This window comes from Chelon labrosus, assembly GCF_963514085.1.
Source record: "Chelon labrosus genome assembly, chromosome: 14".
NCBI lineage: Eukaryota > Metazoa > Chordata > Actinopteri > Mugiliformes > Mugilidae > Chelon > Chelon labrosus.
Genome location: NC_140347.1, coordinates 5,172,312 through 5,187,171, shown reverse-complemented (window position 1 = coordinate 5,187,171; position 14,860 = coordinate 5,172,312). Strand labels below are relative to the sequence as shown.

Genomic DNA, 14,860 nt, shown 5'->3' with positions numbered 1-14,860 from the left:
CTTCCATAAGGTTAAGCAGAAGTTTAACCAAGGAATAATCTGTATGTTTTAAGGTCAATCTCTCAGCTAAGAGTCAAGGGTGTCAAGTGGAGAGACGTCAAAAACACTGGCGGCCCCAGATGGCAGAAAACTGAAGTGAACTTTGAGGATTTCCCCCAACCAGAAATCATTCATCAGGAGGATAACAGTGGCATTTGTTGTGCCATTGAGTATTTGGAGTAGATCCCTTTTTAGAAGGTCATACCCAGCATCAGGAATTGGTTGTTCCTCTTGTTGCTACTGTAGTCTCAAAAATCAAAAGACATTTTGTAGATTAGCCCTGGCATAGGACAATTGTTTGGTCTCCGATGGCAATTGAGGCAACCCAAAAAGTTTCCCCACAATTTATGCAATTCCTGCCAATCTGTTGGAGATTATAACAAGTCACAAAAACTCCAGGCAGCATGCCAAGGAGTTGCTTTCTTGTCATTATAACTTTTATGAATGCCGGAGTAAACAGCAGCAGTAGCTGTTTGTGGGCCCATCGTACTGACGTGTTGAGTTTGTAAGGTTGCATATTTTCAGAGTTTCATTCCTGTGACGATAACAGGAGGCCTACAGTGCGGAGTCATAACTCAGGAAAAAATTTTAAGTGATTTAAAAATAGATGTTCTACACTAAATTCCAACTTCACCCCTCCCTGGATTCCCTTTTTAGCACAGGACTGACGTTAAATGGCTTTCCTTGTTCTGCCTGCCTTTGTCTTGACAGGTTCTATACAAATAAACCTGCCTCGCCTTGAGTATTATTATTATTACCAACTTTGCCTCCGAGTCATCGCCAAAGATTGTCTACATCTGCCTGTAGTTATGCCAGGTGACCCTCCCACTTATCATTCAGCATCCTCCTCATGATAATGACAGCTAAACTGGCTTTAATACTCATTGTTACCCAACAGAAGAGCTGGCCCTTTAGGTTTCATACCACATTCTTGCACTCTTAACACCATGGAAAACACAAACGTCTGAGACAATGTTTTTATGTGTGTATGCGTGTGTGTGCAAGTGTGTGTGTGTGTTTCTGACTGGATAAACCCAAGGTAGCCCAAATTTAACGTTCCTGCTGCTAAGAATAAGGCATGTTTTCCTCAAGCACTATTTATAGACCTCACGTTGGGCCCCCAGACACAAACACGTCAGTGAGCACTGCTTACCAGCACTGAGGCCACAGTGTGTGTGTGTGTGTGTGTCGCAATAAGACTGCAATGGAGGTTGTTTAAACCCAAAGATGAGGAAACACAAAGCAAAAATGCAACTTCAGCAGGCAAGTTTATGTGTGCTCTGCAGCTTTGTGCTTCTTCTGCTGTCAGGTGTTGGTGTGGTTAAGAAACGTTAAACAACGGAAACACACGTACACACTGTGTTGAGCGCAGGTTTGCAGTGCAGTTGCAGCACCGTATCTGTTTCTCTGTGTGTGTGTGTCAGTATTTGTTTCGGTGTGTGTGCTCCCTTGTTTACCTTTCGACAGAGTACATACCAAGTTATATCAAACTATGACGCCCAGAGAGGAAGGAAAGGTACTAGCGTTGATGGTTGCTCTTCGACTTGGCCTTTTCGGACGCCTACACACATTATGACACTCCGACGTCACTTCCACGGTGCTATTTATAAGCCTTTGTGTCTTTTTAGGAACAGCGTGGGTTTGCTTTTCATCGGTGACTCACTGAGTGGAAGGGGGAGGGAGGGTTGAGAGGGAGGAGAAAGAGGTGGAAAAGGCAAAAAAGCACAGATGGATTCCAGTGTGAAGAAACTAACTGAGCAATCAGTGACATTTACATCCACACAACAGGCATGTACTTGACAACTCAGTGAGTCGTCTGTGTGCCTCAAAGTATAATGGTAGTGTGTTGTATTTACCATCCAAAGTGCCACATCTTTGCTAAACCAACTTATGGTAAGAGGTAGATGTCTGGCTAAGAGTTGCGAACATCACTGAATATGGCTGTTGTATGAACTGATGACTCTGGACACGAAAGTAATCTGCTTTTTCTCTCTTTTGTTTTGCTGCAGGTCTTTTGGTGAGAAAATTGGCATTTGAAGCTACAGAAAGAGGATCTACAAGCACTTTTCACTAAAGAAAAGTTAGTATTTACTCTTTAAACATTTTATTTGTTGTATCTAAAAACGCTGAAGAAAGGCTACTAGACTTGTAAAGTTCTCTACAAGTCCAGTAGCGTTGTTGGATATACCATGACCTGGATGACTGAGAACCTTCACAGACATTTTCTGTGTTTACTGTGGCTATAAATTACACTGTCTACAAACAGCATCTTTTTATATCTCCTCCAGATCACCCAAGGATTCTTCTGCCTTTAGATGACCAGGACAGGAAAACATTGCACAGCAACATTAGCCTTTTTACTGATAGCTAAAGAAGAGAAAGATCTCTGATGTTATCCACCAAGGCGCCGCTTTTATTTCCACTTCCTATTTCCTGTTTCCAGCCTGGCTCTATAATCAGTCTATTTCAGCAATGGATGGGTACTTCCTGTTTCTGTGAAGCTGTTGGCAGCCCTCAAAGGTTCAGCTATCATGCCTGGTAGTTTTGGGACCTTGTAACCCTCCAGAACCTACCCCATCCAACTCCCCCACCATCCCCCTATCTCCCCCCTCTTCTAAATCACAGGTTCACCAAAATGGAGGCTCGTGAATCAGATGCCACGGGGCAGAAATGCTCAAATAAGGACCTAGGGAAGGAGAAGGCGCCTCTTCAAAGGAAGTGGGCATCCGAGCCTTCTGCAAACACCAAACGAAGCACTTTTGCTGACCCGGGAGCAAAACACCGTGAGAGTCTGCCGTGTGGAGCTACAGGGGGATCAGCACCCCAGCAGAAGTACACAATGACAGGAAATTCTGGAAAGCTGCTATCTGGACCCTCTGCAGGTGGGGCAATAGGAGGCCCGCCATCTCAAGACCCCCAAGGGACATTTGCTCAGGGGTTTCCAAGAGGATACACCTACCAGCTGGGTCAGCCATACCCTCAGCATCCCCAAACTGAGCGCTTCCTCTCAGGAGCCAAACCACAGCCAGGCCTAGAGCCCCATGCCTGGCCATTTGCTGGCCAGTTGCCTTCAGATGACCTGTACCCTGTAGGACACCCAGGCCACACTCACCCGCATGGGGCCGGGGCAGGGAGGTTTCACCGGCAGAAATCGCCCAGTTTACCCAGCTCCTTTGGACAATATTCTCAGTCAGGCCCTGAGCCTGGAGAGGAGGGTTATGGCAAAAAAGAACAAAAGCCAAAGAAGCCTGGTAAGTACATCTGTCACTACTGTGGCCGAGCTTGCGCCAAGCCCAGCGTTTTGAAGAAGCACATCCGCTCACATACTGGAGAGAGGCCATATCCTTGTGTACCCTGCGGCTTTTCCTTCAAAACCAAGAGCAACCTTTACAAGCATCGCAAGTCCCATGCTCATGCCATCAAAGCTGGACTCGTACCATTTTCAGAGCTAGCCGTGGCCCGTAGCGGGGACATGGACCAGGCATCTCCAGTAGGTGAGGCTGAGGTCCACTCAGATGGAGAGCAGAGTACTGACACAGATGAGGAAGGTGTGGAGGGCTCCACCATGCTTACGGACAAAGACAGCCCCATCCCACAAATCTCCTTTGAAGCAGATAAGAATACAGGTAATTTTCACTCTTCAAAACACATATTGATAGAGTTAAGGATTTATTTGGATTATTGAACCAGAAAGTTCTCCATGAAAAATCATAAAATGTTATCTGAAGTTTATTGCAAACCAAACGTTTTTGATGCATGAACTACTGTTTGTGGACATTTTTCTTAACAAGTAAGAATTTTAATTATATATGTTCAGCGGCACTAATATGTTGAGTATGTGTGTGAACATGTTATACTTTATTGTATATTATGCTCCACTCTTTCTTTCTGTATAGGTGGTGCAGAACCAGCATATGCAGACTCAGCTGAAGAGCTGCCCATGGGATCTATGAAAGTGCCTATTCTTATCGTTCCCAAGCTTGGGGGAATCCCCTCTACAGGGATGGAGTGCCCACCCTTTCATGACATTAAGGGATCACACCACATGTTGGCATCACAGGCCGGCGGAAGAGCTCATTCCCTGGACGACTCCCCCGCCATCAAAAAACGGTTGGCCCTGATGCTGTTTGAGAAAAATGGGCAGGACTCTGAACTTGCCATGTCCCAGTCCCTTAACCTCCTCAGTCCTCACAGTAAAGGCAGCACAGACTCTGGCTACTTTTCACGGTCCGAAAGTGCAGAACAGCAGATCAGCCCTCCAAATGCTAACGTCAAGACGTACGAGGAGATTATGTTTGGTCGGACTTGGTACTACAAACCCAACTCCAGGTCGAGACAGTCTATCGCAGTGGGCATGGCGGGGGCAGATCTCAATAGCCTGGCTAGCTTAAAGCAACAAGGTGCTATTCTGGACATTGGGAAAATAGCCGAAGACCATATCTCCTACAAAAATGTTGGAATCTCTGGAGATCCCAAGCACTATCCAACTGGACCTTCTCCAAGCAGTACAGGACTTCTAGAGCCTCCAGATTCTGGGCCTCTCATTAGGAGTAACTCCATGCCAACTTCCTCCCCTATTAATCTAAGTGTATCGCAAGGGATTCGAGGTAGCCAATCCTTTGATAACATGGTGGCATCAGATGACGTGTTTTACCCACTAGGCCATCCCAAACTCAAACGACAGAGTGCAATTGAACTCTCAGCTAATGAAGCCCACGTAGGAGAGGCTGAGGGCTATGGACACATGCCGAAAAATTCAGCTCCGCCTCTGGGTATAAAGATTGGAGAGCGCAGCCCAGGAGTTCCAGAGCACATTTCCTACAGCCCATATGGTACTCAAGTTAGCATGTCAGAAATAGCCACGAGAAAAAGGAGGAAAGAGAAGAGTGTTGGGGATGACGAGGATAGCCCCGGGCACTGCGACAGTAGCTGTAGTGGTTCTGTGGAGATGATGGGGGACTATGAGTTTAAACAAGGTAGTTTTGATGGGTCGAGAGCCACCTCGACAGGGAAAGGATCCCTTCATAGTGCTCACAGCCAGTCTGACAGCTTTGATACCTGTGCCAGCATGTGCTCTGAGGACATTGCACTGTTCACTGACTCTGAGGCTAGGAAGGCAGCAGGGAATGTCATATCAGTCATCCAGCACACAAACTCCCTTAGCAATCCAAATTCCTTTGATAAGTCAGAGTCCTTTGAGCAGCCAGGGTATCAGCCTTCAGATAAAGCTCCATCTAGTCAATACTCTGAACAATCTGACACAGAGATCTTTGAGGATGCTCTGAGTCCAGAATCATCCCTTCTGAGAACAGAGAGCATGGAGCAGCAGCTGCAAAGTGACAGTGACCTGGCCTCCCTTTCATCCTCATCAGCTGCAGCCTCGCCTGGCCAGCCTTATCACATACCACACAAGCTAGTTCGACAACCCAACATCCAGGTTCCTGAAATCAGGGTGACAGGGGAAGATGCTCTGAGTCCTGAATCAGGTCCAATGACCAAGGAACCAGAGAAGCAGCAGCAGCCGCATGTTGAGGAGTTTCAGCTGCCGCAGAGGAGTGACACGCTCTCCCAGATGCCGTCGGAAAAGCTCCCACCCAAAAAGAAGAGACTGCGCCTGGCAAATATGGATCACTCATCTGGAGAATCGAGCTTCGAGTCAACCTGCACCAGCCTTTCTCGCAGCCCGAGTCAGGAGAGTAACCTGTCACACTCCTCTTCCCTTTCCATGTCTTTTGACAGAGATGAAGGCCTCAAGTCTGGCTCACCTACCAAACAGGTACCACCTTTTATTTATTTTGCATCAAGTATCTGAACTACTTCTCCACAGATTTTATTAAAAAGTTTGATGGTTAGGGTATATTGTCATCACTGTTATGTACTCATTGTAAAGATGTCGTGCAGCACCTGTAAAAGATTTTTGCCTATTGCCAAGAAAGTTCCAAACAAAGTGTGAAACATTATCTTTTTTGTTTTTCTGTACCAGGATGACTCATTGGCTTCTGGCAGTGGAGCAAAGCAATCTGAGTTCCTGACTGTGCCTGGCAGTGGATATTCCAGCCACCACCAACAGAGGGAGATGAGGAGGTCGTCATCAGAGCAGGCACCGTGCACGCTGCCCACAGAGTTGCCTGAAATGCGCAGCAAATCCTTTGACTATGGGAGCTTGTCTACCTCCAGACAGGGAGAGCTGTACTCCAGTGCCTCAGGGATGAAGGAACGCCGGCGTGGATATCTTGTGCGACAGGTACAATGAAAAAAAATCATCTACTCTAATTCTTGTAGCTTTTGATTGGTCTTTATTTGAACCCATGGATCCTGACCTAGATGGAGGAGGAATAAAGGTCTAACGCACCACTGGATACTTCTGGTGCACCCCACATCACCTAAATGTCTTTTCACTATATGAATATTACACTGCGATTAAACCTACACTTTTGCAGTTGGATGCAGTACACTTAGTATTTTCAGTTTATTTCAACTAACTCATTCTACTTCCACTCTCCCATACATTTTACAGGCTTCATTGAGTGTTTATCCAGAGACAGTTGTGCAGGAGCCTGGGGGTCCTGAAACGTCAATCAAACAGGAGAGTTTGGAACATGTAGCGTGGCCCGGCCCAGCGGGATCCCCGCACAGCAGCACCGACGTGGCCAGCAGAACCAAGAGAACTGGCGGTACTCCTGCTGGTAAGCATTGCGTTATAGTGCTAACATTTCAAGAGTTTGTACAATTTTCCATAGATTAATACAGTCAAATACGACTGGGGATGAAGCAAGACTCCAGATCATAGCTGCTCAGTCGTTTATGATACTTTCCCCAAGCTTGTGTTTAAGGTATAGTGTCATGATAACATATCAGCAGCCTTCCTTTACTCAATAAACCTCACGGGGTTTACAGTGTGTAAGCCACGGTATACACAGTTAGATTTCCTTTGCAGGGAATATTTTTAACGCATCATTATGTTTTATGCACAGGTGTTGGACCACACCAACTCCAACAGCATCACCAGCATATTCTCCAGCAGAGTATCAGCGAAGACAGCCTGCAAGATGAACCTCTCTACGGCAGGTAAGCATATACTTAGTTAGTTTCCCTAAGCAACCTTGATTTTATTCAATTACTTTGTCAACACTGCTGTGGCTTATGCTACTTTTCCAGCTAGTTGTATAATAGTATTATTTTTTATAAATGTATTGTAATGCTTACCATAATCTATTGACAATTCAACTTTTATCCATAAAGGTCCCAGCAGCATCGCCTACAGGCTCAGGGCTCATCCTCTGAGGGAGAATATCCAGGTCATGAGTTCAACAAGGATAAAATTCAGCAATATCAGGGTGGCCCCCCGTTGCTTTCCTACCCACAGCCAAGTATTTTCTGGAATCAAGACACGGAACAGACACCCAGACAGCAGGTGACCCTCCAAGCCCAGCAGCAACTCCAAAAACTCCACATCAGATCATCAGGCAACCTGCCTGGCCACCCACCCCACAAACAGCCACTGCTCCACCCCCTGCAGCAAATCCACGATCAACAGCCATATGACGCAAAGTCAGAAAATCCAAGCTCGCAGATTTACGGTGCCTCGTTCCCATCTCGCTCCTCTCCTCTGTCCCAGCAACAAAACGTGGGCTCCAAGATCTCCCTGCCAAGCTCGACCTCCCCCTCCATGTTGCTGCAGCAGATTCAACCTGTCTTTGCCACTCAGAACCTGGGCTCCCAGGCTTCTTTACCTGGTTTGCTGGTTCCTGTGCGGATCCAAACGCATGTGCCATCATTTGGTAGTGTTATGTACACCAGTGTTAGCCAACTGATAGCATCCCATGACAGCGGAGTACAGGGGTTAGGCCCAGCCAGGTCTGGCAGTGCTGACAACAGCACTCCAGTTGGTAGTGTCAACAAGCCACCTGGTGGAGTTGGAGGAGGTATAGGTGGAGCAGGCTTTAACCTATCACACCTCCTAGGGCAGACTGATGGTGCACTGCGCCACCCACTCTGGAAGGGTCCAGATTCACTTCCAGAGCAACGACTGAACACAGGGATCCCACTGTCACTAACATCAGGCACTATATCCACCACAGATGCCTCGGGGTCTGGCATTGGAGGCAGCAAGCGCATGCTTTCCCCCGCCAGCTCGCTTGAGCTTTTCATCGAGACTAAGCAGCAGAAAAGAGTTAAGGAGGAGAGGATGTATGGACAAATTGTGAAGGAGATGAGTGCTGTGGAGCTGAGCGGGACTGAAAGCTGCAGCAATCCTGAGAAGGGGCAGGCAAGAGGTCAGAGAGTCCGTTTGAAGAGTGAAGGCTCCATAGATGATTCTGAAAGGATGTCCTCTTCTCCTCCACTCAGTGACTTATCAGTTGCCACCAAGATTGCCATTCCCGTCCGTTCCTCTGCACCCCACCTCTCGGATGTCCCCCGGGCCGAAAGCTTCACTCCTCCCCTCCAGATAGTCACAGACCGTTCACCTCTTTCTTGTGGCCGGGACTCCCCAGAGGATCTTGATGTGGATGATTCAGCCCCACCAGACCGCAACTCCAGCCCAGAGTCCATGATCTCCTCCAATGATGCAGACGACACTGACAACGCAAAGCAGCCTGGTAAAATTCCTGTCAGCATGCTGGTCCAGCTCGCTGCCAACCAAAGCGCAGGATCATCCGGAGCGGCGGGTCAGACTCTGCTGCTCACTGATGTGGCTGACGTCCAGCAGTTTTTCCAGTTCCCCAGCCTGCGCACCATGAGCAGAGTCAGCTGGTGCTTCCTGAACTACACCAAACCCAACAGCACCCAGGCTGCTTCACGTAGCTCCGTCTACAGTTCGTGGTGTGTCAGCTCATACAACCCTAATCCTCTGAATCTCAGCACCAAGGCTGCTCTGGCTCTGCTTAGGTCCAAACAAAGGAGAAACACTGATTTGATGTACACAATAGCAGCCATGTCACCACCAAGCTCTGGAAAACTGGTGTCGTCGGTGGCTTGGAAGCTGAGGTTTGATCAGGTATGAAACAAAAACTCAAAAATTGTGAAAAAGTTGTTTTGTTTTTGTATCTCACTCTGCTATTCTTGTGTCTTCAATTTTTTTCTTCTCTCTTTTTTTGTGTAGTTGAAGCCGGAGCTGATGCCAGTTGACGTCAGTAATTTTGGGAGAAAGATGAAGGGTGTGGTGTCTTGGGACCGTTCGAAGGAGGAGCTGGTGGAAAAGGAGGTTTCAGTCAAACAGCCCGCCACTGAACCGACCCGCATCAAGATCTTCGAAGGCGGGTACGTCCAACAAACACTTGCTGATTTACCCTTCATGGTGTCAGAATTATTCCAAAGTCTGAGATGAGCAGTAGACATTTTTTTCTGACACTTTTGCTTCCACTGACTTGCACTGTAGAGCACATAGACAAATGATTCTGCAATTTGTTCCATGCTTCCCCTTCAGCCAGTGGGTTAGAGAGCAGAAATACACAAAGTGTATATATGATGTATGTTGTGTCCTATACAGTTTGTCTTCAACTAAACTCCCCTCACATGATCTGGTGTAACTGAGGCCCAGGACTCACAAAATACCGAGCTGTCCAATTACCCTTTTGTCTTCGTCTTAATCCTAACAGCTGAATATTCAATAAAAAAAAATGAACACTTATGACCTCTATATGAACCGTAAGGACATCTGTTTCATCACCATTAGTCAGAAAAAAAAATCTTCTTAGGTATAAAAAAGCAGACTTATCCTTTTACAGCCTATTCTTTGGGCTTAATTTGTGTCTGTGAGACTCAAGCCAAGATCCTGAGCCTGGTAAACCCATCACGGGCTAACGACTTGAGCTGCATCGCTGTAATTGGCCGTCGCCTTTCATAATTCTTGCTCTCACTTTTATAGACTGATGTGAAGTGGGATCTGTCCCTCATTAGTTGCGTTTTAAAGACTTCTTTGCACTGTTTTTCGAACATCGGCAATTGGATTTATTTATTTACTTATTGCGTTAGCTGCCGAGAAGGCCGCTATTTAATCCTATTAAATTCCTTTAGGGTTTTATTTTACTTTTTCCATTTTATGAGTCTTTCATTTATTAGTCCCTTATTATCATTTGCTATTTTTAAAAGTTCAGTTTTAAATTCTGACTTCACTTATTGCACAGTTGCACTTTAAGACATAAATGCAGTGTTTCACACGCTGCTGATACTTTTGTTCTCAAAGCTTAAAAACTAGTTTAATACTTTCTGATAGTAAACAGTTGATTTACTTCTTCCTTAAATCCACTTTTCTCATTACATTTATCTTTCTGCATTTGTGAACATGAATCGGCAACAAAATGAAAATAAGTTTTAGGTTCACCAGCTGGTCAAAAAAATACAAGTTCATTTATATATCTGTAGCACAATACCAGTTAACATTGGGCCTGTACTATTAGTTAATTATCTGGTTCCATCTTATGTCATAATCTAGTTTTAAGATCTCAGTTGTTTTAGTTTATATTCCCAAAGTAGGATTCCCAGCGGGATTCATATTTGGAGGGTGAGGCCCACTTGGTAATAGTAGTGAAAAATGTCTTTTACATGATCCTTACTCTTATGTTTTTGGCTTTAAAGCATCACTGAGCAAAATTTGGGCCCATTTCTTCTGGCTATTTGCATATTTTGTATGCCTTTAGACAGCATTTAGCATTTTTAAACATTTTTTTGTAAAAACAATAGAAATATTGTTATGATCTATTCTCAATTATGACATATAGATTCTGAAAGCTATTATGTACCAGATGTTGGCATTGAATGATCTGTGTATGGCCTTCATGCCTATTAGACAACAATTAACATATGAAGAGTGATATTTTATGTGCATATTTTATGAAATTTAAAAAAACATTTTTATAGTCTTACTCAAAGGTAGCATCGAATGCTTTTTTTTTTCTTTCTGCTCTGGCTTTAAAGCATAATTTCTCAAATTCTAGACATTTTCAGGCAATATTTTTATTAAATTAAGAATCCCTTGATCCCTTTTATAGCCTTATTCAAAAGTTATTCCACATTTTATCAGATACACAGCTGTATGTTTAGATATCTGGAACATAATGAAATCATTTTCAGTCAAACTGGGACCAAACTTCTGTAACCGCAAACATTTAGTACAACATTTGGTGCCCATTCCACCAAGTACTGAAATCTCTTATATACCAAACCCTGCTACTGAATGATGTTAGCTATACTCAGGTTTTACAGCATTAATCCATATATAGCCTTTATGCCTTTTAAACAACGTTTAGCATTTGAAATATTTGGTCTTTTATTGTTCAAATCAAGATTATTATAATCTGTTTATATTTCTCAGAGTCACTAAAACATCGTCCCCAGCTTTAATTTTAGATATCTGGACTGCGGTGAGATAATATTCCACTCAGTTTATTGAATTTATTTTTGTGCGATAGCGCTGAAGCCAAGGAGACCTTTTATTATTTATAACGTTGTCTTTAAATTCCCTCAATGAAACTCATTTTTCCACACTGAAAGCACTTTGATTTGTATCAAACTGTTCGGGGCAGTTTAAGCTAGAAGCCCCTGTAGCGAGCGACATTCCTACAGTATCGTAATGTTTTATAGGCTACAGTAGAGAGCCAGAAAGACCAAGGCTACTGGATGGCGCAGACATGCAAATATACCCTCTCAGTCACACAGGGAGTTATTAAATGCAGCAGACAGTGAAGTAATGCTCTGTTGTCCCCAAAGGACACTTTAGACGCAATACAAGCAGGGCATAGAGGAAAAGGTACGCACATGAATATACGGTACGCATACAAATAAGTGGTAAACAGACTCCTGGAAATACACTAAACATGATGCATGAAGGTTGTGGCAAAGAGAGAGAATCCGTCACCTTTACGTCTCCCCGTCTCTTAAAAGGTTTCTGCGCTTCGAAAGCGATCCGGCTTTATGAACTTACCGTGTGCTGTGAATAAAATAGAATAAAGCAAAACAATCATCATAACTCATTTTCGTAAGCGGGCCCAGCTGTGTAAACGTCTCGACTCAGACGAGCGCTCAGAGGTATTTCCCAGTCCGCGGCGCAGTTGAAAGACCGAATTTCCCCCCCTCGCAGATGCAGACGGATCGTTTGATGTACCTGATATTTGACCTCCTTTTAACGCACCGGGCCCTGAACTACCTATTACCTACTCCTCCGTCGTCTGCAGACGGGACAGGACAGGAAGCTACTGCACAGCTCTCCAGCCGTTTTCACTATTTCCCCACAGAGAATTTTTTTGCTCCCACTAAAAAAAAATAACATAAATGCGAAGTTTCTTGCGGCGGAGCAAAGACAGACTAGATTTACCAGCGTTTGACTGGTGGTTGGTGGTCATTCCTCTCCTCGACAGACTAACAGACTCATGCAGACATGCACTGTTCCCGCTGCCAAGTGTCCGCTGTTTCACTCAAGGCCTCATGTGGGTTAGACAATCACGTCTGACAGTGATGTTTAAAAAAAAAAAAAAAAAAAAAGAAGAAAAATCTTGTAAAAGAATAAGTGGGACCGGTTGGAGGATTGTGGTTCTGATGAGCAGCCTGAAGATGCAGAGGTTCCCGTTTTAGCTTGAAACAAAGAAAGGTTGAACATGTCTGTGGGTTGTGACCGGGTCAAGTAAACAGGATTTCTTTTTTTTCCCCCTCTGTGTTTGAGTTGAATAACTTTTAGAGGCATGCACCCCAAACACATAATTTATCCTGTTACTACACAAAGGAATATCAAAGAAAACCTCTGATCATTGAGGGCAGAATGCATGTTTTCTACTTTCATGACAATTATCTTGATACCATGAAAAATTAACCGGCTGCAGACATATCATTGATATAATAGAGATATAGAGTGTATACCAGCTTGATTTCATGACTTCTACAAGGACTTAAACCGATCAGCCACAACATTATGACCACCGACACGAGAACTCAATAACATTTAAACCATCTTGTGACAGTTCAGTGTTCTGCTGGGAAACTTCTGGACCTAACATTCATTGGTGTGGATGTTACTTAGACATTTAGCACCCACCTAGACCAGACCAGGCACCCCCACCCCATAGCAATGACACTCCTTGATGGCAGCAGCCATCCCCAGCAGGATGCAGCCACAAAAACGCTTTAGGAACAACTAAAAAAACATGAAGAACAGCACAAGGTGTTGACCTGGCCTCCAAATTCACTAGATTCCAAACTGATCAGGTATCTGTGGGATGGTCATAATGTTATGACTGATCAGTGCACTTGACAGAGTAGTACATACTGGTAGAAACTTCATCTTAAAGAGTCCAGAGGATGGAGTGGAGTTGGTTTTGTTTCTACTCACACACAAGACTTTGGTTGTGGTTTGGTTGTTGTCTTGTGAAGGGGTAGTTACAGACAGCGTTTCCAAAACATGTAAAATGCCAGAATAATTAAATAAAGACTGGGGTATAAAATGCACCCTTTCAAACATGTGGCACAGAAGTTACTACAAAATTCATTCATTCACTCTTCTGGAGCCTATCCCAGCTGTCATTGGGTGAGAGGCGGGGTACACCCTGGACAGGTCTCCAGTCTATCTCAGGGCTAACACAGAGAGACAGACAACCGTCAATTCCTACTCTTATTTTTTTTAATTTTACTTTTACTTATTTTTTATTGAATGGTGCTCAAAGTACTATTAAATAGCAATGTACCACTAAGGGGGCAGTAGGTCAAGTATCAAGTATTGTCATTGTATAGATGTGTACAGAGGAACTATCAGCAGCAGCTCAAGTGGTGCATTCATCCTCCATAAAAACAGTTTAATAAAAGGACTAAAAGGCGTAGGAGTCCAGTCATTCACAAATATACATAAATAGTCAAGTTTAAAGTGCTCTATAGTGATTATATCAGTACTGTAGTGGCTTTAATACAAATCCAGTCACAGTCAGGTTGGGGCGTTAACAGCTTCCTGCACCACTTGACTGTTGTGGATTGAAATGATCTACATGTGCTCGAGCTCGAACGCCAAAACACACCCGGGTGTCGCCGCGTTATATTTTTATAGTGTAATAACAAGGACAAGAACAGCGTTTCCTCCAACCTGAGACTACGATACGGCCGACCTTAGCTGCATCCCGCGTTAAAACATCAATGTTTAATGAGATAATGAAGCTCTTGTTCTAACTCAGCACTTTAATGGACCTCGCAACCTCCACTGCAGATCAGTCTCTTTATCCTCTGCTGCCTCAGTGAAGCCTTTTGTTTTAATTAACGTTTTTTTATTTTTTTTTTGTTACTCGGAGCATTAAAGCCTGATTTCAGCCTTTTTTAAGCCAAAACCTCTGTGTCCCAGAGTGTGACGGTGAATCTCTACAAGCTGCAGGGCTGCTGACCGTGACCTCTGACCCCTCCTGGTTGAGGACAGAGAGGGAGGGAAAGTTGCTATGACAACCAATAGAGCATCCAACAAAGAGAGGAATATATGCAGGATTTTATTACATTACATTTACAAAAGAAGTCGCACTATGACTTCATCTTTCGGTGTATATTATTCCTGCACTGCATGCGTATATCAAAGCAACCCTTTAATTTAACAGCACAAACCTTATTAAGCTGAAGTTGTACAGTAATTATCTTTTATACCGTATAAATAAGCATCTAACAAAGTCAAATCTGTTGGACAAATGTTTGCTTATACTTATTTATATCTCTGTAAATATGAAAACCTACATCGGCGCTCTTGTTCTTATTTTTTCCCAGGTATAAATCCAACGAGGACTACGTTTACGTGCGGGGGCGAGGCCGAGGGAAGTACATCTGCGAGGAGTGCGGCATCCGCTGCAAGAAGCCCAGCATGCTG

The 14,860-nt window shown here is 44.3% G+C and overlaps 1 protein-coding gene across 1 annotated transcript in view; it reads left to right on the top strand.

Annotated features, from left to right (window-relative positions):
- The first annotated feature begins 1,703 nt into the window (after positions 1-1,703).
- The window catches only part of hivep2a (HIVEP zinc finger 2a), an 18,420-nt gene continuing 5,263 nt past the window's right edge, over positions 1,704-14,860 (top strand). The window contains 9 exon segments of the mRNA XM_084560351.1: positions 1,704-2,119; positions 2,328-3,665; positions 3,936-5,815; positions 6,023-6,283; positions 6,557-6,725; positions 7,014-7,107; positions 7,282-9,037; positions 9,143-9,300; positions 14,761-14,856. Of these exon segments, the coding sequence (XP_084416477.1) occupies positions 2,675-3,665; positions 3,936-5,815; positions 6,023-6,283; positions 6,557-6,725; positions 7,014-7,107; positions 7,282-9,037; positions 9,143-9,300; positions 14,761-14,856 (5,405 nt within the window). The 5' untranslated portion in view covers positions 1,704-2,119; positions 2,328-2,674.